General features: G+C 37.5%; 1 protein-coding gene across 1 annotated transcript in view; it reads left to right on the top strand.

The window, feature by feature from the left end:
* Positions 1-22,984, top strand: part of ZNF143 (zinc finger protein 143) — a 62,992-nt gene that overhangs the window by 4,384 nt on the left and 35,624 nt on the right. The window contains exons 2-10 of the mRNA XM_012654182.1: positions 6,763-6,881; positions 7,218-7,310; positions 8,161-8,244; positions 8,775-8,855; positions 10,142-10,338; positions 11,326-11,400; positions 20,719-20,838; positions 21,238-21,313; positions 22,021-22,146. Of these exons, the coding sequence (XP_012509636.1) occupies positions 6,770-6,881; positions 7,218-7,310; positions 8,161-8,244; positions 8,775-8,855; positions 10,142-10,338; positions 11,326-11,400; positions 20,719-20,838; positions 21,238-21,313; positions 22,021-22,146 (964 nt within the window). The 5' untranslated portion in view covers positions 6,763-6,769. The remainder of the gene's footprint in view (positions 1-6,762; positions 6,882-7,217; positions 7,311-8,160; positions 8,245-8,774; positions 8,856-10,141; positions 10,339-11,325; positions 11,401-20,718; positions 20,839-21,237; positions 21,314-22,020; positions 22,147-22,984) is intronic.

Raw genomic sequence — 22,984 nt, 5'->3', positions numbered from 1 at the left:
ATATTATGAAGTGATATTTGTATCATTAACTATTGAAATTTTAACCAATGTCGTTAAAGTGTAGAACGTGAGGAGATTGTGCCTAAAACAAGAGTGAAGAATAGAGTGGCTCATGACTGTCATCCTGGCATTTTGGCAGGCCAAGGTGAGAAGATTACTTGAGGCCAGGAATTTAAGACCAGCCTGGCAAGAATGAGGCCCCGTCTCTACAAAAAATAGGAAAAAAATTAGCCAGGTATGGTAGTATACATAGTAGTCCCAGCTCCTCGGGAGGCTGAAGCAGGAGGATACCTTGAGCCTAGGAGTTTGAGGTTGCGGTGAGCTATGATGATGCCACGGCACACTAGCCTGGGTGGCAGAGCTAGACCCTGTCTCAAAAAAAAAAAGAAAAGAATAGAGTGATTGGCTTGTCCTGATTTGCCCAAGATTATCCCAGTTTTAAAACTGAAAGTCCCCCCCACCCCATTCTAAAAAATAAAGCAAAATAACCAAAAACTATACGTACTATGTCCTGGAAACCTCCTCAGTTTTGGGCAAACCAGGATGGTTATTTACCCTGCTGGAGAAGTTCAGAGTCCAGATGGTGACATTCGGACTATATGGGAAAATGGGAAGTATTAAAGGTTTAGAAACAGAGAAGTGCTATGATACAATTTTAAAGCACTTGTGCTGTGCTGTGAAGATTATATTGGAGGAGGGTAGGAGTGGATTTTAGGAAGCTGTTTTAATCAAGTGGATGATGGTGGCCTGAATTAATAAGACAATCTGATAAGAGAAGTGAATACATTTGACAGATATTTAGGAAAGTTAATCATTCTTAATGATTAATTGGAGAATAGGGAGATTTGGGCTACTGGGTTGGTGATTGCATTTATCACTGAGGTAGAAGACACAGGTGAATTGTGTGGGCAACTGTGTGTTGAGAGGAAGGTGACTGTGAACCATGTTGGTGATGGAGGCCAGTAACCGGTTAGATACATAGGTCAGGAGCCCTTAAGAGAAAGGACTAGACAGATTTTAGAGAGCATATAAATCCAGGAGATCTTTGAAGCCATAGAAATGGATGAAATTGCCTAAGAGTAAAGTACATAGAGTGGGAAAAAAAAAAAAGTAGGACAGAATCTTGAGGAGCCTCCATATTTAGGAATCGTAGGAGAAACTGAGAAGAACTAGTTAGGAGAAAACCAGGAGAGTGGGCGTCACAGAAGCCAAGGAAAGAGAGTGTTGCAAGGAGGAGATAAAGGAGGAGATAAATCAATTATGATAAGACTGCAAAATATCCATCAACAATTTTTTTACTGTTTATTGTGAACGTGTCATTTTTTTTTAACTTTTTAAACATTTGAGTATAATCACCATAATAAAATGCATAAATCTTTGGTGTTCAATTTGGTGGGTTTAGGCAGTTGTGGACAACTTTTTATTTCAATAGAAGATATAGAGCATTTCCATCACCACAGAAAATTCCAATGTTCTCCTTTCCAGTCAGTCCCCTGACCTTGCAACCACATTCTGTCTATTCATTGTAGATCAATTTTGCCTGTTTTTAGAAATTATATTAATGGAATAATACAGTATGCATTATTTTGTGTCTGCCTTATTTCCCTCAGCATAGTATTTTTGAGATTCACCAGTGTCATTGCATGTATAGTAATCTGTTCCCCTTTATTACTAGATACTATTCCCTTCTACGAATTTATCACAACTTGCTTATTCCTTCTTTTATTGATGTATGTTTGGATTCTTTCTGGTTCAGAACTATTATGAATAAAACCGCTATGAACATTCCTATACAAATATTTTTGTGGATGTATGTTTTTATTTCTCTTAGGTAAATACCTAGGAATAGCTGTTGAATTTTATGTTAAAGTGGAGATTAATGACCCATCAGAGCAGTTTCAATTGAGTTGGGGTAGAAACCAGGTGGTCGTGGGAAATCAGGAAGTATTCTTAGCAACAACTTTTAAAGAAATCTAGCTGTGATAAGGAGGAAAGAGAGACTAGTAGCTGAGTCAGCAGTGAGATTTTGCTCTTTTGATTTTATTTTTGTGTTTTTAAAGTTATTGATGGGAAGGAACTGGGAGAGAGAGAGAGGTTGTTTCCAAGAGAGGTCTCTGAGATCCCTAAGGAGGAAAGACAGATGAAATGCAGAGGACAGTTTCCAGGGATTAGTTTTTCCTTGTAGGAAAGTAATATGGTAGGATAGAAAGAAGAAGAAATGTGTGGAAATGTAGTAAAGTGATAGGTTTGTTTGTGAGAAGTTCCTCTCTGATGACTTCTGTATTTTCTGTGAAGTTGGGGGCTGATTAATTTACCGAAAATAAGGTGGCGGAGTGGAGGGAAGGGGAAGTAGGAAGTTTGAGGCAAATTGAAAATATTTTAAATAGTCACTATGAAGCAACAAAGAAACATAAGTTTGCTGGACAGTTTTCGGGATTTGGAGGAGGTTGGAAGAGCCCAAGATTTTTATGACCCTGCAGGACTATTCCATTTAACATTATCAAGTAAGTTGTTAAATCTGAAAAGTGTTTTATAAATATGAGACTTGCCGGGCATGGTGACTCATGACTGTAATCCCAACATTTTGGGAGGCCAAGGTAGAAGGATTACTTGAGCCCAGGAGTTAGAGACCAGCGTGGGAAACATAGTGAGAACCTGTCTCTAAAAATAAATAAATAAATAAATAAATTAAAAATTAGCCAGGCACGGTGGCACATGCCTATAGTTCCAGCAACTCGAGAGACTGAGGCAGAAGAATTGCTTGACCTCAGGAGTTTGAGGTTGCTATGAGCTATGATGGTGCCACTGCACTCTAGCCTGGGCGACAGAGCAAAACCCTGTCTCATAAATAAATAATGAATAAGTAAGAGACCTACACAAACAATTATTTCTGACTAGAGGTATATGTTTTAACTATCCATGTTTAGTGCCCTCATCAATGCACTTTTAGGACAAGGTTAGTTAGAGATGTTAAGAATTGTGTATCAGGAATTCCCTCTGTAATTTTCACAATTGTCTAACAATGCTTTGCTTTCCGTACCTGTGACAAGATGAGCAATTTGGGTAATAAAATATTAGCATACACAGTGTTCATCTTGGGGGAAATAAGGTACAATCTAACATTGCAATTTTGAAATGACATGCTTTTTAATAGAACAGCATCAAAAATGGTGTTTGGAATATGTCAGAACCTCTCTCTTTACTCTGCTGCTTCTATTCCTCAAATTCCCCGGCTCACTGAAAGCAAACCAGAATGTACTTACCCAACCATGCAGGGGTGCCCTTGTTGGGCCATATTATTAATGCTACTTTATTGAGGTTTAAGAGAGATTTTTTTTTTTTTTGGTTCTTTTTCATATCATTGGTTTAGTTAAGATCAAACCGTCACCAGAATGGACATTGCTGGTGACTAGACCTAAATGTTCGTTTCTAAATTCTTGTCTCTGCTTTCAGCTCTTTTTCTCACAAGTATTTTTAGCTTTAGCCATAGTAGGCCATATCTCAACTGCCATTTCAAAGGTGTCAGGCTCCACCTACCTGCCAGTCAGTTTCAGATATTAAGTTTCTGAATTGTCCTGGAACTGGACAAAGCCTTCAAGCTTCAACATTTCACCCATCTGAGAGAAAATTCTACTGTCCTGATTAAAATTGGTATTATGAATTCTTTCTCCACACTTTACCTTTTAGCATCCTTTGGAGTCTATGAAAACTCTGCCTCATTTGCCAGCACGTCCGAACTACTCTGTACTTAATTGAATTACATTTAATCAATGGAACATGCTTAGTCCCTGATTATGTTTAAATATAACTCAAGAGTTTTGAAAGACGGTTTTCTGCCAATGCTAATCAAAGCAGTGTGAATGACCAGGCTAAAATGGAGAACTTTTTCTAATACAAAGCAAACTTGTAAGGAAAATTCGGAATTGAGAGCAGGTAATAGAAAGACATATCTTCTCTGTTAAATGTTTAGGTGAAACCTGCCTGAAGTTAGGACCTGAGCCTGACAATTTCTGAAGGCCTGGTTTATGTGCCTTCATACAAAAAAGATGTCTAAAATTTGTTAATTTAGATTTCTTAAATCATTATTTATCACAAAAAAGATTCTTTGCAATTAGATTTCTTGCTTTTATATCTGGACCATTACATTTATGTTGTCGTAATACTTTTTTGTAGTAATTTTTTTTTTTTTTGGAGAGGGAGTCTTGCTCCGTTTCCCAGGCTAGAGTGCAGTGACGTCATCGTAGCTCACTGCAACATTAAACTCCTGGCTCAAGTGATCCTCCTGCTTTAGCCTCCCAAGTAGCTGGAACTACAAGGTGCCCACCACACCTGGCTAATTTTTTCTACTTTCATTAGAGACGAGGTCTCACTCTTGCTCAGGCTGGCGTAGAACTCCTGAGCTCAAGCGACTCTCCTGCCTCAGCCTTCCAGAGTGCTAGGATTACAGCTACCGCGTCTGGCCACTTTTGTGTAATAATTGTTGCTAACAAGTTAGACCAAACTTGAAATGTCTAACGGCTTCACATTTAGAGATGACGGTCTCGCTATGTTGCTCAGACTGGTCTTGAATTCCTGTCCTCAAGTAATCCTCCTGCCTTGACCTCCCAAAGTGCTAGGATTACAGACGCGAGCCACCGAGCCTGATGGCTTCACATTTAAAAATCTGAATTTATGAAGCCACTTAGAAGTTGTTGGAGTATACCAGAAGTAGTTTCTTCACACCAGTAAAGAAACACTTCATTTTTTGTTTTTAAGGGATGAAGAGATGAAATCTGATAGTTACTAATTTTAACCATCAGTTTTCAGGTGTTCTTTTTCTTCTTACCAGTAATTTTGGGTATTTTTCATTCTTTAAATTATGAAATCTATCACACAGAGGAATACAAATAATTGAGTAAACACCAACTCAACTTTAACAGATCCTAACATTTTGTTATGTGTTTAGATTTTTTTAATTGTAATGAAAAAAATATAAGATTTACCATCTAAATCATTTTTAAGTATACAGAATAGTAATGTTAACTATATACGCATTGTTGTGCAGCAGTTCTCTTGAAGTTTTTCATCTTGCATGACTGAAACTATACCCATTGAGTAGCTCCCCTATGCTCCCTCCCTCCAAATACCACTTTCCTTTCTGTTTGTAAGAGTCTGGCTTCTTTAGATACTTCATATAAGTGGAATCATGCAGTATTTGTCTCTTTGTGACTGCAAATTAGCCTATCCCAACCTTATATTCAGCAGGAGTCTTAACAGAAGGGTACTAGTGTTACTTTGAGGTTTCTCTGTTAGCCCTTGGAGGTTAAGGAAGTGTTGAAGTTTCAGCTTGTTCTATGAGCAGTTATAGATTATGGATCCTTTTGTACCTGACTGGCTTTTATCATAACACTGATACCTTTGTGTGAATCTGATCCATAGTCCCCACCTTTGGTCCAAAGAGGGTACATATACATACAATTTATAGTGTTTCTAAAACAAAATTCTTCAAGCAACTCTAAACATAAATAGAATTACAAATTATTACTGTCTACATGTTGCTCTTTTAAATATTGACACTAAAATCAGATCTTGAGACCTGGAAAGGCCCTCAAGAGATCTTCTGGTCCAGTTCCCTGGCTCAAGGCAGCTAAATTATCCCAACTGTTTGAGATAACCCAAGGCCCACAGAGGTAATGGGATCTGGAAGTAAAAAGGAAGAAGGGAGTTGTGGTGGTATTTGGTAAAAGGGTTATCCATTCATCCATTTATTCAGTACATACTGTGTGCCTACTATGTGCCAAGCACTTTTTAGGCACTTGAGTCAGCGATGAATAAACAGATAAAAGTCTCTGTTCATTCTAGTGGAGGGGGAACTAGGTAATAAAATAAATAAGTAAACACATGTAATATATTAAATAAGAAGCAGTATGCAGAAACATAGAGGAGGAAAGAAGGATAGGGTACACCGTGATTGGGCAGTTGGGAGGTACAGTTTGAAATCGGGCGGACAGGAGAGCTCTCGTTGAGGTGACATTTGAGCAAAGACTTAAAGCGGTGAAGGAATGAACAATGAAGATATTGGGGAAAATGTTTCAGGCAGAAGGAACATCAAGTGCAAAGGTCCTAAGGTAGCCAAACACCCATGTGTTTGAGGAGAAGCGAGGATGCCAGTGTGGCTGAAGTGAAATGAATGAGAGGAAATGGAGAAGATCCTTGGCCTGATAGGCCAGTGTAAGGACTTCGGGATTTTACTCTGATGAGAATTTATCAGAGGATTTTGAGCAGGAGACAGACTTGAGCTAACTTTTCCCTTCAGAGGGCACTGACCACTGTGTTGAGAGAAGAGTGTGGAGAAGCTAACATAAAAGCAGGGAGACAAGTCAGAATACTGTTGAAGTATCGCAGAAGAAAGATTGGTTAGTGTGAGATGTAGCCGTCCTGGAGATAGATTTCTGAAGATCGAGTCAACAGCATTTGCTGATGGATTGTTAAGTGGGAATCTTCAATCATGTTCAACCCAAGGGACTCTAATTATGGGAATTTTAGACATGATATGAAACTGATGGGCAAGACTTGTCAGTGTGCTCAGTAATTTACTATTGAATTATGAGGATTAGCCTTGGACTTTGGGCTAATACTCTTACTTGAATATTAAGTGAAGTTTCATCTTAGTTCCAACACCATTTACATCATTAGCAATTTTTTGTAGTTCATAAATATTCTTTGTAGCTTTTTTCCACATGCACTATTCTTTGTTCTCAAGTGCCTATATTTTTCTTCAAGGTAAAAGATGTTGTTAGCCCAAATAAATCGAGATTCTCAGGGAATGACAGAGTTTCCTGGAGGAGGAATGGAGGCTCAACATGTTACCCTGTGTCTGACAGAGGCAGTAACTGTGGCAGGTGAGCAATAATGTTTGAAGGGACTGTGTGGGTTTGGAAATATCATTTATTTTAAGGAAAAATTAAAATTTACAACACTGTGTTTACTTCCCTGTTCCTAATTTAGCAGAAGGCAACACAAACCTAAGCCTTTCTATGAGCATTTTTACCTTGGTTGGATGCTGGGTACAGTAAGGCGGGGAAAAATTTTTTGTGATTGCTGAAAGAAACCCCATTTGAGTCTAAGTTAAGCAACCTGCCTTTTGCCTAATCTTCATTTTTTTTTTAAAAAAAGTAATTTAATCAGCATGCATATATAATAGTTATCTAAGGAAAATAATTATTCTTTTATAATAGATGGTGACAATTTAGAAAATATGGAAGGTGTAAGCTTGCAAGCAGTAACACTTGCAGATGGTTCTACCGCTTATATACAACACAATTCTAAAGGTATGTGCTCATATATGGCTGATTGGTTAATACGAGTGATTCATAACCTCAGAGATGGAGTACCCATTAGCTATATTTCCTTTCCAATCTCTCTTAAAGATGCTATGTTGCATATGATAATTTAAAATTATTTCAATTTAACTTAAATTTCTGTTGGTAATTTGGGGTTACCTTTTGATATATTTAAAAGATACTCTGGAATATCAAAATTAGTAGGGGAGCAGGGAGTGTCTCTGACCTATTTCTAGCAAGACCTTTCTTGCTTTTTTTACTTCGTTATTGTTTAATATTTTTACCAAATACACATAAAAGTAAAGACATTTGGTTTTGCTTGTATATTAATAACATTGTCTCTGAATTGGTGTTTACTTTGCTCCAGGAAATAGCCTGGTTCTCAAACTCCTTGTTTTTATGGAACACATAAAAATTACTACTGAACACATGTATATATAAACAAGGGTCTTATAGCCCCCAGGAGTGAGAATGACAACTGGCCTCAGATGCCCTGACTTATCTATCTTCCCAGCTTCAGCTTCCCCATGGTCAGGGTCACTGATTCTAAATAACTCTGTAGAGGTTCGACTCGTGTAGCCTGCTGTGATGAGCCACTCTTCCTCCTGAACTTGTTTAATTGAGAATTGGAGGGGAGGAAGGATGGCTGAGGGAGGATTTTCTGCTTTCTATAGGATCACTGGATGTGTTATTGAATTGCCTCAGAACATTGAGGGAAGAATCAAGATGAACATGAGCTTAAGTAGTGTATGTTTTTATAGTTGATATCATTTTGAAATTGTATAAAGTTTAAAATTTTCCTTTGTGCTAATTTATTGGCTTGAATCTCTTGTTCCAGATGGAAAACTAATAGATGGCCAGGTCATTCAGTTGGAAGATGGTTCTGCTGCCTATGTTCAACATGTACCCATACCTAAAAGTAGTAAGTATTTAAGATACAGCATAGAAAACACTCCAGATTCTCAGACTTTAGTATTTGCTGCCCCCAGCTCACTCTAACTACCTAAACTTGGTCCTGATCCCTTTTCTTCTGAAAACAGAGATCAGTCAATGCCACAGAGAAGATCTAAAGACTATTTTAACTTAACCAAGACTTTCTCCCAAAGATAATGGAAAAGAATCCTGGACTGTACTTTGGAGATAAATGGCCAGCAGTCCTAAGTGAATATTTCTGTTATTTGAGTTGAATCCTATATGTCTTTCATTTTCTTCTCTTTTCCCCTTCCTTCAGCTCTCTTCATCTCCTAGTATGTATTCCTAAAACAAATATTCTTTTTACCTTTAAACACTCAGAGAAGTTTACTGAAATTACTTAAATGTTCAAAAGATTCTTAAAGCAAGCGTAGGTAATCACATTGTGTTAATGTTTTATTGACCCCATTGTTCCTAAGTGAGTTAAATAGAACACACTGGACGACATGGGATCTAAATGTAAGCATTGTTCTTGAGCAGGGGACAGTTTACGTCTAGAGGATGGTCAAGCAGTGCAGTTAGAAGATGGAACCACAGCGTTTATTCACCATACCTCCAAAGGTAAAATAACTTTGAAAATATGAATAAAATAAGGGAGAAGTGGGAGTGTGAGGGAAAAAAGACTGGTGTTTAGCTGCTGAAATGTTGTCATGGGAAAGAAGAATTGTGTTTGGTCATTGAAGTACAAGGCAGCAGATTTGGGCACAGTTTAAAGAAAAACTTTCTAATAATTTGAGCTGTCCAGTAACAGGTTGGAACAGCATACCCCTTACCCCTGGAAGACTTCAAATAGAGGCTACTTTTAAAATATTTGAAAGTTAAATTGTTGATTTTATTTCTTCCTCTTAAATATAATTTTTTAAGCAAGGTCCTTTGCTTGTTGTGTTTGTCTTTAATTAGAATTAAATAAAAATTTTAAAAATACTGGAAGCAAATATGGCAAAATGTTAATGTTTATTAACTTTGTATAGGGAGGACCAGGGGTTTGAGGTAGAATGTGTAGGAATGACGAGCACAGCTTTGCAGCCAGACTGTCTGGATTCAAATCTGGGTTCAAAGCTGCTGTTTTTTAGCTGTGTGACATTATGCAATTGCTTAACTTCCCTGTGCTTTAGTTTTATCATCTATAGAATGAGGATGAGTATCCACATTGTAGGATTGTTTTGACGACAGAATGGGCAAACATGTAAATCACTTAAAACAGTGCTTGTCACATCATAAATTCTCAATAAATGTTAGTTGTTAGTACTTTATAAAATATTTTATTATAGAATGACTATCATGTTTTAGAGAGACTATCATGTTTAGTTGTGAAACCAAAGGAGAAAATCTTTTTAAAATTTAGAGTACTTAAATTTGTAAATAAATTTGTTTAATTAAAGTTAAGAAAAAGTAAACTCAACTTTTTTCTTTAGCAATGGCAGTTAATCACAGGTTCATTGTAATTGGCTAGATTTGTTATTTTGCAATGCTATATATATCTTGGTATACATAGCATTATAATAAAAATACCGTGGACTTTGGAGTCATGCTGACATGAGTTCAAATCCTGATTTCTCTACATACTAATTTTTACTGTTAATTGTTAGTATTTTTTAATTTCCTGGTTCCTAAGGAAAGTGACTTTACTTACCCAAATCTCAGTTTCCCATTGGTACAATGGGAGTGATGAATATACTGGCCTTGCAGAATTATTATGAGGATTAAATGAAATATCACATATAAAGCACATGGTCCAGTGCTCATAGTAACTACTCAGTAGAAGTTCATTTCCTTCTTCCTCTCAGTATGTAAATGTTTATCAGACTTTACCTTTGATTTAATGCCATTCTCTTCCACTCCCTCAGATAGTTATGACCAGAGCGCATTACAGGCGGTTCAGTTGGAAGATGGCACCACTGCTTATATCCATCATGCAGTGCAAGTCCCACAGTCTGACACCATCTTGGCAATTCAGGCTGATGGCACAGTGGCAGGTCTGCACACTGGGGATGCCGCAATTGACCCCGACACCATCAGTGCTTTGGAACAATATGCAGCAAAGGTACAGCATTTATTTTACAATGTCAAGAACATCCCAGATACTAGTTCTGTATTTTTCATGAAAAGAAAAGAAAACAAAAAAGCATGCTTCATCAAGGAACCACCAATTCAAAGTCAAAATCAGTCAGCTTCAAAGACATCAGCACTTATCTTAAAAGAAGTGAAGTTTAGAAAGAAGTATTGGAAGAAAAATAAGAGAATGGGGTAAGGGTTTATAGAAAAGAAATTGGCCGGGCGCGGTAGCTCACACCTGTAATCCTAGCACTTGAGGCCAAGGTAGGAGGATCACTTGAGGTCAAGATTTCAAGACCAGCCTGAGCAAGAGCAAGACCCTGTCTCTACCAAAAATAGAAAAAATTAGCTGGGCGTGATGCTGTGTACCTATAGTCCCAGTTACTTGGAGGCTGAGGCAGGAGGATCACTTGAGCCCAGGAGTCTGAGGTTGCAGTAAGCTATGATGATGCCAGTGCACTCTACTACCCAGGGTGACAGAGCAAGACCCTGTCTCAAAAAAAAAAAAAGAAAGAAAGAAAGAAATGGATGGCAGGTAATTCACAAAAAGATACAAGGATGAGTGCCATAAAAGAAATAATAAAGTATAGAGGGAACTGCTTATGAATTAAGAAGTAGAAATTAGTGATTAGAAAACGTGAAAAAGGCCAGGCGTGGTGGGTCACGCCTGTAGTCCTAGCACTTTGAGGGGGCCAAGGCTGGACGATTGCTTGAGGTCAGAGTTCAAGACCAGCCTGAGCAGCAAGCAAGATCCCATCTCTACAAAAAAATACAAAAATTAGCCAGGAGTGGTGGTATGTGCCTATAGTCCCAGCTACTTGGGAGGCTGAGGCAGAAGGATCACTCGAGTCGAGGAATCTGAGGTTGCAGTGAGCTGTGATGACACCATTGCACTCTAGTTGGGATTACACGGCAAGACTCTGTCTCAAGAAAAAAGAAAAATAAAACATTTTTGAGGTTTATTTTATTCCTGTAGGTATCCATTGATGGAAGTGAAAGTGTAACAGGTACTGGAATGATTGGAGAAAATGAACAAGAGAAAAAAATGCAGGTATGTAAAGCTACTTTATGTAAGGATCTTTCTTAGCATTTCTAGGCCCTTCTATAGATGAAAGCAAGAATAGGGAACTCACTACCTCTCTAGGAAAATCATACCAATTCAGAAAAACAGTGTATGTGTTAGGCAGTAGCTTTCTCAAAGTACTACAAGTCCTAAGGTTCATTAGTGGATGCAGAGTGGCACTAAAGAAATAGAAATATCACAGAAATCCGAGTGGCACTTGTATTCTGGAATTCAAGGCAGTTTTGGAGACCAGGCAGTCTGACTAACCCCACCCATGGCAGTTTGTGGATCCTTTGTCTTCAACTCCATCATTACTGGGACTAACCCTTGCTACTTTACTTTTTGTATCTTCTAGTTTCTCCTACTTCCAACTGATTGCCTCCATATTTTCCTTTTCAAATTCTAGAGGGAAAGTCCAGCCTAGGTAATTATCATTGTTCCTATTGGGCAAAACTTATTTGTACTTTTTGTGCCAGACTGCTTCCTGATCTGCAGATGGCCTGTGGGTTGGCTTCCCATGATTCAAATGTTCACCCTTGGTCCAGTCATTGGCTACCCCTTACCTAAGTATCAGCCTAGAGCACCAGTGCTTCTAAAAGTTTTGTAGTAAGTTCAAAGTGGTCACAGATGCATTCTTGGATATCTCTTACAATTCAAAACTTGCATTACTCAAGGCTGCTTTGAATTGGTGTTTCTGTGTTTGTAGAGAGGGGTCTGTTTGTATTGGGAGGTATTCTTAGAGTTTATATAATCATTGTAGTATATTCTTGCTTTAATGCTGCTCTTTATTTTCTCAGCAGTTATCTCTGACATTTTGCTGACTGCTTCTTCCTAGAAGCTTTTTATTTTGCATTCTTCAGAGAGTTTTGTCATATTTAACTCCTACAGTTACTACTTCGGGGCCACATCTTTTTCACTTGAGCCATTAGCATCACCGCTTAATGACTGATGATACTATTAGGAGTTATCAAGAAAGATTTTACATTTATAATAATAGTAAATGATAAAAGAACAGGAATCACTGAAATCACTGGTAGAAGTTTGATGCTCCTAAACATTGCTGAATAGCCAATATTTCCTTTTTTAATATTTTCAAAAATTTTGAATATTTTCAGAATTTTTTGAATATTTCTGAATAGCCAATATTTTTGTTTACCAGCTGAAGTGGTGCCACAAAGTGGCAATAATATAAACAGAGTTTATAGTTCACTAAGCCCATCAGCTTTGAAACGTATGTGATTCTTAGCAAAATTTTCAAGTCTTTGAATTCATATTCACATTTTACAAATAAAATGAGACTTGAATTTTTTATACTATGCTATATCAAATCAATGTAAGTAAAACTTTACTAAAATGCAAATCTGGTCTAAATATATGCAAGAGATATAGGTCAGTGGCTTCAAGTAGCATAATTCCCCTATTAGCAACTAACAAATTTTAAAATAATAAAGTATTTTAAAGCAAGGCAATTGTAATAAACTAATATACAAAGTGAATCTTACCCAAAAAAATGGGTGAATTTACCATTGGGCTCCATAATGTTATAATATACTGTTGTCATAAAAGCTTATTCACATCAATCAGTAATTTCTAAACCCAGAAACATAGCTAGGAATTCAGAACTGAGGCAAAATGTCATAAAAAGCCCCATTACTCTTTGTCTGCAGACATATAACCGTTTGATATTGCTACCAATAGACAAAGAAATAGAAGACTGTTGAATAGGATTGGTTTTTTTTTTTTTACTGTAGCTTTTTCTCCTTTGCCCTTTGTACCTTTTCCTTACAGACTAGATCTGTGCTGTCCAATGTGGTAGCCACTAGCCACATGTAGCTATTGAGCACTTGAAATGTGGCTAGTTCAAATTGAGATGTGCTGTAAGTGTATTTTGAAGACTTAGTATGAAAAAAGAATGTAAAAATATCTCATCAGTAATTTCTTATATTTCTTACATGCTGAAATGATACTTCAGACATCTTGGGTTAGGTGACATAATTACTAAAATTAATTTCACCCGTTTGTTTTTGCTTTTTCAATGTGATTACTAGAAAATTTTTAATTACATATATGTATATGGCTTTCATTTGTGATTCATATTTTTCTCTTCATTCATGCTAGACCAGAACTTCCTGACTTTGTTATTCTCTAAAACAGTTGAGTACCATATTTGAGGCTGAGGGCCTAGTACATAGTATTTTAAAAAGCCAGAATATACCAAAAGATGAACTTTAAAGAGATTGATAGCCTAATGCAATAGATTTTTTTGTAAATAGTCTTATTTCAAAGCTCTAGATTGTTTTCATTGTGATGTTTACATTGTAGAGATTTTTTCTTTCATATGTAACATGAACATGCTAGTTGTGCCACTAAGCTGATCTCTGACATGAAAGCAAATTTCACAGGACAAGAAAGGCCTAGATTATCTAACATAGTGGTTCTCATGTGGAGGCAGTTTTGGGACATTTGGCAGCGTCTAGAGACAATTTTGGTTGTCATAATTGGGGGAATACTACTCGCATCTAATGGGTACTTGTCCCACAAGGTATAGGACTGCCCCCCACAACAAAGAGTTATCCTGCTCAAAATGTCAATAGTGCTGAATTTGAAAACCCTGATCTAAAATAATCTCTTTAAGAGCACTTATGTGTTCAGTTGTAAGAACTGTAAGGATGGGCCAGGCGCGGTGGCTCACGCCTGTAATCCTAGCTCTCTGGAAGGCCAAGGCGGGCGGATTGTTTGAGCTCAGGGGTTTGAAACCAGCCTGAGCAAGAGCGAGACCCCGTCTCTACTAAAAATAGAAAGAAATTAATCGGGCAACTAAAAATATATAGAAAAAATTAGCCGGGCATGGTGGCACATGCCTGTAATCCCAGCTACTCGGGAGGCTGAGGCAGGAGGATCGCTTGAGCCCAGGAGTTTGAGGTTGCTGTGAGCTAGGATGACGCCACGGCACTCTAGCCTGGGCAACACAGTGAGACTCTGTCTTGGGAAAAAAAAAAAAAAAAAAAAAAAAAGTAAGGATGGTTGGGAGGTGTGTTTGAGGGAGGCTATGACTATTGTCTTTGTCCTCATGCTATACCAGCCTCAGTTAAGTAGAAAACTTAACATCCTATTCAAATAGTACATAATTTATAATCAAAAGATCCAGGTTGAGTTTCTGCTCTGCTATGTAGTAGTTGTGTGACTTTGGACCAGTTACTTAACTTCTCTGGATTTGAGATTTCTTATCTGTTAAATGAGAATTATAATAATCTTTGCCCTACTGATCTCATGAGATTGTGAAAACCAAATGAGATTTTCATTTAATTAATATTTTAGGTAATACATGGAAATAACAATTTGTAAATTTGTAAGCATTATATAGATGTTAAATTGTTGATGCTTTACATGTTGTGTTAGAATACCAGGCCTTTTTTCATAGTTTTCCAAGACTTAACTTTACTCACAACTAATTTTATGTACATTGGAGATCAAAGTTCTTTGGTTTGGCAGTGCTTTAATTAGAGCTCTAATAGTTGGAAAGCACAGAAAGCCAGTTAAACTAGCTCGAGAAAAAAAGAGATGTATTGTAAGGATCCAACAGAGCTTACAGGAAGCCAAGAACAGGAACTACTGAACAACTAGGCCTCCCAGGAACTAGAATCATGTGAATAGAGGCTCATCTCACTCCTTTTTCTTCTCCCTCCCAGCTCCATCCTCTGCTCCCACAGTGCATCCCTTCCCAGGCATCTCTGCTTCCTTCTTTTCTTTGCATGTAGCTTTCCTCTGTATCTTCACTGATTTTCAAATGGCTCATTACAACTGCGCTTTCTCATGTTCACTACCCATGACCAACTCAGGATTCCCTTTATTTCTTAGGTCAGATTCCAGAGGAAGAGAATTTATAGACTCAGCTTGACTTTTTAAGCAAGGCAGCATAAGGCAGAGATGGATGACTGGCCACCCTGTAAATGTACCATCTTTTCTGTTCATTAGGGTTTATGGATAGGGTTGGCTGATTCTCCCAGAACATGGGTTAGACAGTTATCATGAAACCTGTTTAGTATAGGCAGTTTCAATGTAGATCACATTTTATGTTCATTTTCTGTACTTTTATCTAGCTGTTCGATCTTTAGCCAAGTGAACCTTGCTTTTCTAAGTCTCTTTTTTTCATCTCTGAAAGAAAGGTGTTGCTGGGCATGGTGGCTCATGCCTGTAATCCCAGCACTTTGGCAGGCTGAGGCAGGAGGATCACTTGAGCCCAGGAGTTCGTGGCTGCAGTGAGCTATGATTGTGCCACTGCACTGCAGCCTAGGTGACAGAGTGAGACCGTGTCTCTAAAAAAGAATAAAAATATAATAAATAAAAGAAAGGTGTTAATTAGATAAGTGATTATTAATCAGGGACAAAGGATTTTTAAAAATATTATTTTAATAGTCTTTTCTAATTCAGAGAAGTACCGAGAAGAAAACTAAAAATGACCTATAATCTTACTATACATGTAGCTATTATGTATGTTTTTAAAAATAAAGGTGCTTGTGTATACGTTTATAAAATCTGAATGGTATAGATTAATAAAAATAAAAAGTGAAGTATTCACTGCCTGATGATAATCATTGTTAGAAATCTGCTTTTGTTTTTCTTTTAAATCATCCTGGCAATGTTGATATGTCCCATGGTTCCTTAAAAGTTCCTCTGGTACTACACTTCTATGATTAGTTCCTTTCTTCAAAGAGAACATAATTTTAAAAATTCTTCAAGTTGTTTACATTTTATCTTCTCCCAAAAGTATAAATTATTTACATCATAATACACAAATTTATATATAGCAAATTATAAAAGTTATATTTGCCAGGTATATTAGGCCATTATAGTAAGTGGAATTTTTTCTTAAGAGATAGGGAATAAACACCACTGATTTAGTATAATATGTTCTTTTTTAAAGACAGGCAAACAGGCTTTGTGTGACTTCCACAATGTTACATGGTGAATTTATGGCAGAGCTAATATTATCGCTTAATTCTAAGGACTTACATTAAGCATAAATACCAATGAAGTCATTTTCTATGCATGTTTTTTTTTTTTTTTTTTTGGAGACAGAGTCTCACTGTGTTGCCCAGGCTAGAGTGCAGTGGCGTCAGCCTAGCTCACAGCAACCTCAGACTCCTGGGCTCAAGCGATCCTACTGCCTCAGCCTCCCGAGTAGCTGGGACTACAGGCATGTGCCACCATGCCCGGCTAATTTTTTCTATATATGTTTTTAGCTGTCCAATTAATCTCTTTCTATTTTTGGTAGAGACGGGGTCTCGCTCTTGCTCAGGCTGGTTTCGAACTCCTGAGCTCAAACGATCCGCCCTCCTCGGCCTCCCAGAGTGCTAGGATTACAGGCGTGAGCCACCGCGCCCGGCCTCTGTACATGGTTTTTGAAACTGATTGGTATTTCACTGGTGTTTTCTTCTAAATTGCCCTTGAGACTTTTCCCTTTGTGTTAATGTATCAGGTTGTTGTTTCTTTGACAAAGACTGCATATATATGACACTGCATAACCCCGAAGTCCCTGTATGGCTTTAGCCTATTAATTTAGGTTTTGAATTTTGGATTCTGTTCATTTTTGCCCCTAAAATATCTGTAGAATCATCTATTACTTTTTATTCCATAGTCATTGTCCTAGACTTGTTTTCATCACTTCTTTCCTGCAATATTTACTATACAGACTTCTGGTCTTCCTGCCTGTTTCGTCTTGTCAGTCTGTTCCCACTACTCCCAGAGTTGTATTCCTAAAACAGAGAGCTAATCTTGACTGGTCCCTTATTTTAAAATTTTCAGTATCTTCATTGTGCTTTCATCATCTAGGCTCACGATTCACAGTGGTATCTAAAGCTCTTCTCAGGCATGTTCCTAAACTTCCCTTTCATTTTCATGTTATTCGTTCTACTATGTAGACGTAATACTGTCATACTAAGTTTCTTCTTCTTCCAAACACACTTCCAAACCTTTGACCTTTTATCCATAATATTCTCCCTGCATGGATAGCTCTCCCCACACCTTTTCTTTTCTTTCTTTCTTTTCTTTTTTTTTTTTTGAGACAGAGTCTACCTTTGTTGTCTGGGCTAGAGTAGAGTGCAGCGGCATCATCATAGCTCACTGAAACCTCAAATTTCTGGACTCAAGTGATCCTCCTGCTTCAGCCTCCTGAGTAGAGAGACTACAGGTGTGCACCACCACCTCTGGCTAATTGTCCTATTTTTTGTAGAGATGGGATCTCACTCTTGCTCAGGCTGATCTCGAACTCCTGGCCTCAAGCAATCCTCCTACCTCGGCTTCCCAAAGTGCTAGGATTACAGGTGCGCATGACCATGCGAGGCCACCACTTTTCTTCAGCCTTCAAATTTCACCCTTAGACAGTTTGCCCTAACCTACAGCTCTCCCCACTTTTGCATTTTGCTCCATTAGAACTTTTTTCATGGACTACTATGATAGCAATTATTATATTCTGTTGTAATCCTTCATTAATAGGACAGTTTTACTAGCTAAAATGAGAGACTTACTAAATCAGGGACCATATTTTATTTATCGTTGTATGAAGTAGGTGTGTAACCAATCATTTGTTAAGTATTTATTATATTAGATTATCTATCATGATAGTGACTGGTAGGGGGTTATGGTCTTGCGGGTAGGTGGAAAGGGTGATTAAATTAGAAATAGGGTAAGAAGAAGGTAGTAGACACAAAGCAGGTTCCAAATAGAATAAAACATTTATTTGAGAATTGAGAAGGTAAATGTTAACCCAGATTGGGAGATAAAGGACTTTACAAGGAAACATTTCCTGTAAAAGGGAAGGGAATCCCATCACACTCAAACATTATATGCATTAAGATAAAAGCCAAAGTGGCTTTTTTAATATGTCTCCCTTGGCCTTTTGGAGAATTTTGCAACTACCATCTACTGCATGCTGTAGGGCATTACTATTTTGGTAGTTTTCTTTCAAGAGGTTCCTTTTGCTAGTTGATTGTTGCTTCAGGTACTTATCCTACTGTACTTTGTGAGAATGCCTTTAAGACTGGTCTGTTTTGGGTAATTAGTTATTAGTGGAAATAGTTCTGTTGCACACAGTCCTTACCAATAATTCTCATAGCATGCTGAATGCTAGTGACTTCAGCTGACTTACAAATAAGCAGTTCTGCTGGGCACAGTGGCTTGTGCCTGTAATCCTAGCACTCTGGGAGGCTGTGGAGGGAGGATGGCTTGAGCCCAGGAGTTTGAGGTTGCAGTGAGCCATGATGATGCCATTGCACTCTACCCAGGGTGATAGAGCGGGGCTGTCTCAAAAAAGGAAAAAAAAAATACTGCAAGGAAATACACCAAGATGTTAACAATAGTTTTCTCTGGATGATGGAATTCTAGCTCACTTGAACTTTTTCTCTTTATTTTTAAGTATGGTATTCAGATTCCTCCAGTGTACCAGTATTATTGTTTAAATACATAAACAATAGTGAAATTTTTTAAATAATAGCTAATTTTTAAAGGATTCAGAGGCTCTTCTTTTTTCTTGAGAAATAAACTTTCTTTTCTAATTATCTTTTATTTTCTCTTAGTTTTATTAAGATATATTTCACATACTATAAAATTCACCCATTTAAAGTGTGTGCAGCTCAGTGGTTTTTAGTAAATTCGAAAAGTTAAGCAATCATCATTACAATCTTAATCTTAGAACTTTTTAAACACCCTGAAAAGACTTAATTCCTTTTAATTCTGTTCATATATTTTAGTAGTATGAATTCTTTTATAAATCCTGTGATATTTTCCATGTGAACCTAGTACTGTCAGTTCCAAAGGTATGTAAGACATAGTCCTTGACTTCACAGAGCTGTTAGACTAATAGGGAAAGAAGGAAATATAAATATACTTAAAATGAGACAGTTGGTTCAAGTGTCAGGCCAATGATATAGGCCAAATATTACCTGTGCAATTGAGAATCAGCTCTACTGTAAATAATGAAGGCTGGGCACAGTGGCTTCATGCTTATAATCCTAGCACCCTGGGAGGCCCAGGCAGGAGGATCAGTTGAGGTCAGGAGTTCAAGACCAGCCTGAGCAAGAGCAAGACCCCATCTCAACAAAAGGTAGAAAAATTAGCCAGGCGCAGTGTCCCAGCTACTCAGGAGGCTAAGGTAGGAGGATCATTTGAGCCCAAGAGTTTGAGATTGCAGTGAGCTATGATGACCCCACTGTACTATAGCCAGAGCCTAGAGTATTTCGGAGCCTAAATATTTAGTAATATAAATGAAGAATTTTTTGTTGATAAGTTCTCATACCAGAAATTCTGTAAAGCATATTTACTTCCTTAAGGATGGGGACAAAAAGCATGAGGCAATTAAAAGTATGTTCATGAAATTTTTATTTACCAACAACTTCATGTTGATCTGCAAATGGTGAGATGTGACAGAATCTCTTACGGAAATAAGATATTTCTCTTTAACAGAAACCAGAGAGATTCTAATAGCTCTTTGGAAAAAAGCCATCAGGGTCATCTGCTTAATTTTCGTTATGCCTTTTATTTTAAGATTTTACTTTCAGCCTGTAATACCTGTAGTATCTTCTCAGTCATGATGATCTTTTTTCTGTTATTTCGAAATTTTTATAATATAAAAAAGGCTCTGGCAGAGTCATTTTTGAGCCATGTGTGACAATCTGTGGAGATAGGAGGTTGCAACACTGTCACCGTATGGCCCACAAAGCAGAAAGTCATTCTTCACTTTTTATGGTATCTAATTTCTAAAATAGGTGGTCATCTCTAAAAAGCCTTTAAAATCAGTACCATTGTTAGAAGTATTGTGGCTCCATCCCAGAAAAATTACCTTCTGGTCAATATAAATACAGACTAAGATCATATGGAATGTAATGTTTCCTACAGGTGACTTAAATGACCTAATTCCCTCTTTTTGATTGCTTTTGAAGTAGAAAATGCTTTTGACATTGTTTTTAGGACACATGTCCTAAAAAACATATAGAATTATCCCTTGAGTATGTCAAGGAATGCCTGCATATAATGAAGGTGCTACTTGGGTTGATTTTCTAGAATAGGAATAGATTTGTGAGCTCCAGCTGTGTGTTCTTGTAGCTCTCCTTTTGACTACTATACTTCTAGAGCTGCTGACTTCAACTATGAAATAGAATTAACCTGACTCACAGTGATAGAATCTTAGTAAAGTGATGACCTGAGTCTGGAAACCCACATTACAGTTTTATCTTTTTTCTTCTGAAAATAGTAATTTCATCTATTTTATTTCTGTATAAATAATTTAAATCATACTTTTTGTTTATCTAGATTGTCTTACAAGGACATGCAACAAGAGTGACTGCTAAATCTCAGCAGAGTGGAGAGAAAGCATTTCGATGTGAATATGATGGATGTGGAAAATTATATACAACAGCTCATCATCTTAAGGTATATATAAAAGAAATGCTGTATCTGGTTATGGGAATACCTAGGACATTAAATACTAATGTGATATACCTGCATCATTCAAACACTACTGTTTTGTCCCACTTATCAAAATACTGACACTTATATACAGACACATAAAAGCCTATGCAAACTTTAGAAACTGTCAATTTTTTGAGGGCTTGGACTGTGTTTTTTCATCTCTGTATTCCTAATGTCTAGCATATTGCCTGGTACATGATAGATACTCTATATATTTGAATAGTCTTTCAAATATTTGGACCACTGAGATGGGAGGATCACTTGAGGCCAGGAGTGAGGGAAAAACATAGGTCTATGTTGAGATCATCTACCTGAGATATACATAAAGGAAATAGAATCACGCCTGCGTTTTAATAACAGGTCCATGAGAGGTCACACACAGGAGACCGGCCTTATCAGTGTGAGCACCAAGGCTGTGGGAAAGCATTTGCAACAGGTAAAAACGTAAATTTTCTTTGTTTCTTTGTTCTGATTAGGGGTCAAGCAGAGATGGGCCAGGGCAGGAACTGACCCCTAGCCTTTCTGTGAATCTGCAGAAGCACCTGATCAGTTTTTCAGTCTCTCTCTTAGCAGCCTCTGGTCCTGCTTGCTCTACACCCCTCTCTCTGTTCTCATTTTTCTCCACAGACTTGTCTCTGCCTTGTGTGTTCAATACTTTTGATTCCATACCCTGTTTCTTTTAGCAGGAAAATAAAAGCCAAACTTTAAAAGCTGACATAGAGTTTAACATTAGGACAGATCTCAGGGAACCATGGAGAACTGGAATTTAGCAGTGGGTGGGGCCTCTCCTGGGACACATTCAGTGGGGCCAGGACTGGTTCCAGGCCTCCTGACTTCTATTCCTTATTCCATGTCTTGATTCCACTTCAAGCTTTTGGCATATGAGTCGCAAACAACAGCTAGTAAAATTGGGGCACTTTAAAAAAAGAAACACACAACTCTTCCAGACAGAGACGAAACTATTGAATTTTCAGTGTCACAGTCCTGAGCTGTCCATGCTCTTACATTTTAAATAGTTATTCTGTTGTATTTCCCTAGTATTTTATCCTTCGCATTTAGTATATTTTTCAATAGCTTGATCTCAAAGTGCATGTTTAGAGAGGAGTATTGTATAATTAAATTTCTTTTAAATTTTTCTTAAAGGTTATGGATTAAAAAGTCATGTCAGAACTCATACGGGAGAAAAGCCATATCGATGTTCAGAAGATAATTGTACTAAATCTTTCAAAACTTCAGGAGATCTACAGAAACATATCAGAACTCATACAGGTACTAGTGTGAACAGAATGTCTTATCTAGGCCAGGAATTCTTAACCTGCAGGGCGGGAATTTGGGGAAGGAGTCTCTAGAATTTCAGGGAATCAGCATCAAGGGCTTCTCTTAAACTCCTGAAATGCCATGCAATTTGCTGTTTGTGCATGTCTGCTTCTTTCCAGGATGAGGGCCCTAACTCTGTTAGATTCTCAAAAGGGTCCCTGTCTCAAAAAAGACTAACAGTAGCCCTCGACCACCAGCCCTTTCAGTTTCCAGGAATTGTCTGAGCAACAAATTTATTTCCTTGGATTCACAGCTAATTAATAGCCAAACTGAGACAGAACCTAAGGCACCCAATTCTTTCTCAGTTTAGTATTGCTTCTCCTACATTAAGCTACTGCTAAAGAAAGTGTCTGAACCCCTAACAGCCTCACAGAAGTAAAGACTTATTTCCTTGTGATCATTTCTCCTCCGCTTTACATTTCCTTATCTCCTTTTCCTACATGGTACTTTATTCTTATCTGCTTTTCCTTCCCCTCTTCTCCTTATACTTGATTGCTTGTGGAATTAGTATTTTAAAGGTAATTATTTGCTTTTAATCAGAGCTGGAAAAAATTCAGAAACTGTTGATAAGAGATTTCATTATAAGCTGTTGACAAAATAATAAAGCATAAGATAAAACAGGTGTTTTAAACATGATGTGATAATTATGTCACCGAATCCTATAATTTCTGTACTTCTAAATACTTCTAGCCATTAAGGTTTAACCTTTAGGCCAGGTGCAGTGGCTCACGTCTGTAATCCTAGCACTCTGGGAGGCCAAGATGGGCGGATCATTTGAGCTCAGGAGTTC

This window comes from Propithecus coquereli, unplaced genomic scaffold, assembly GCF_000956105.1.
Source record: "Propithecus coquereli isolate 6110/MARCELLA unplaced genomic scaffold, Pcoq_1.0 Scaffold44, whole genome shotgun sequence".
In the NCBI taxonomy this organism is placed as follows: domain Eukaryota; kingdom Metazoa; phylum Chordata; class Mammalia; order Primates; family Indriidae; genus Propithecus; species Propithecus coquereli.
Note: the sequence above shows the minus strand (reverse complement) of the source record. Positions and strands in the feature narration are given on the sequence as shown.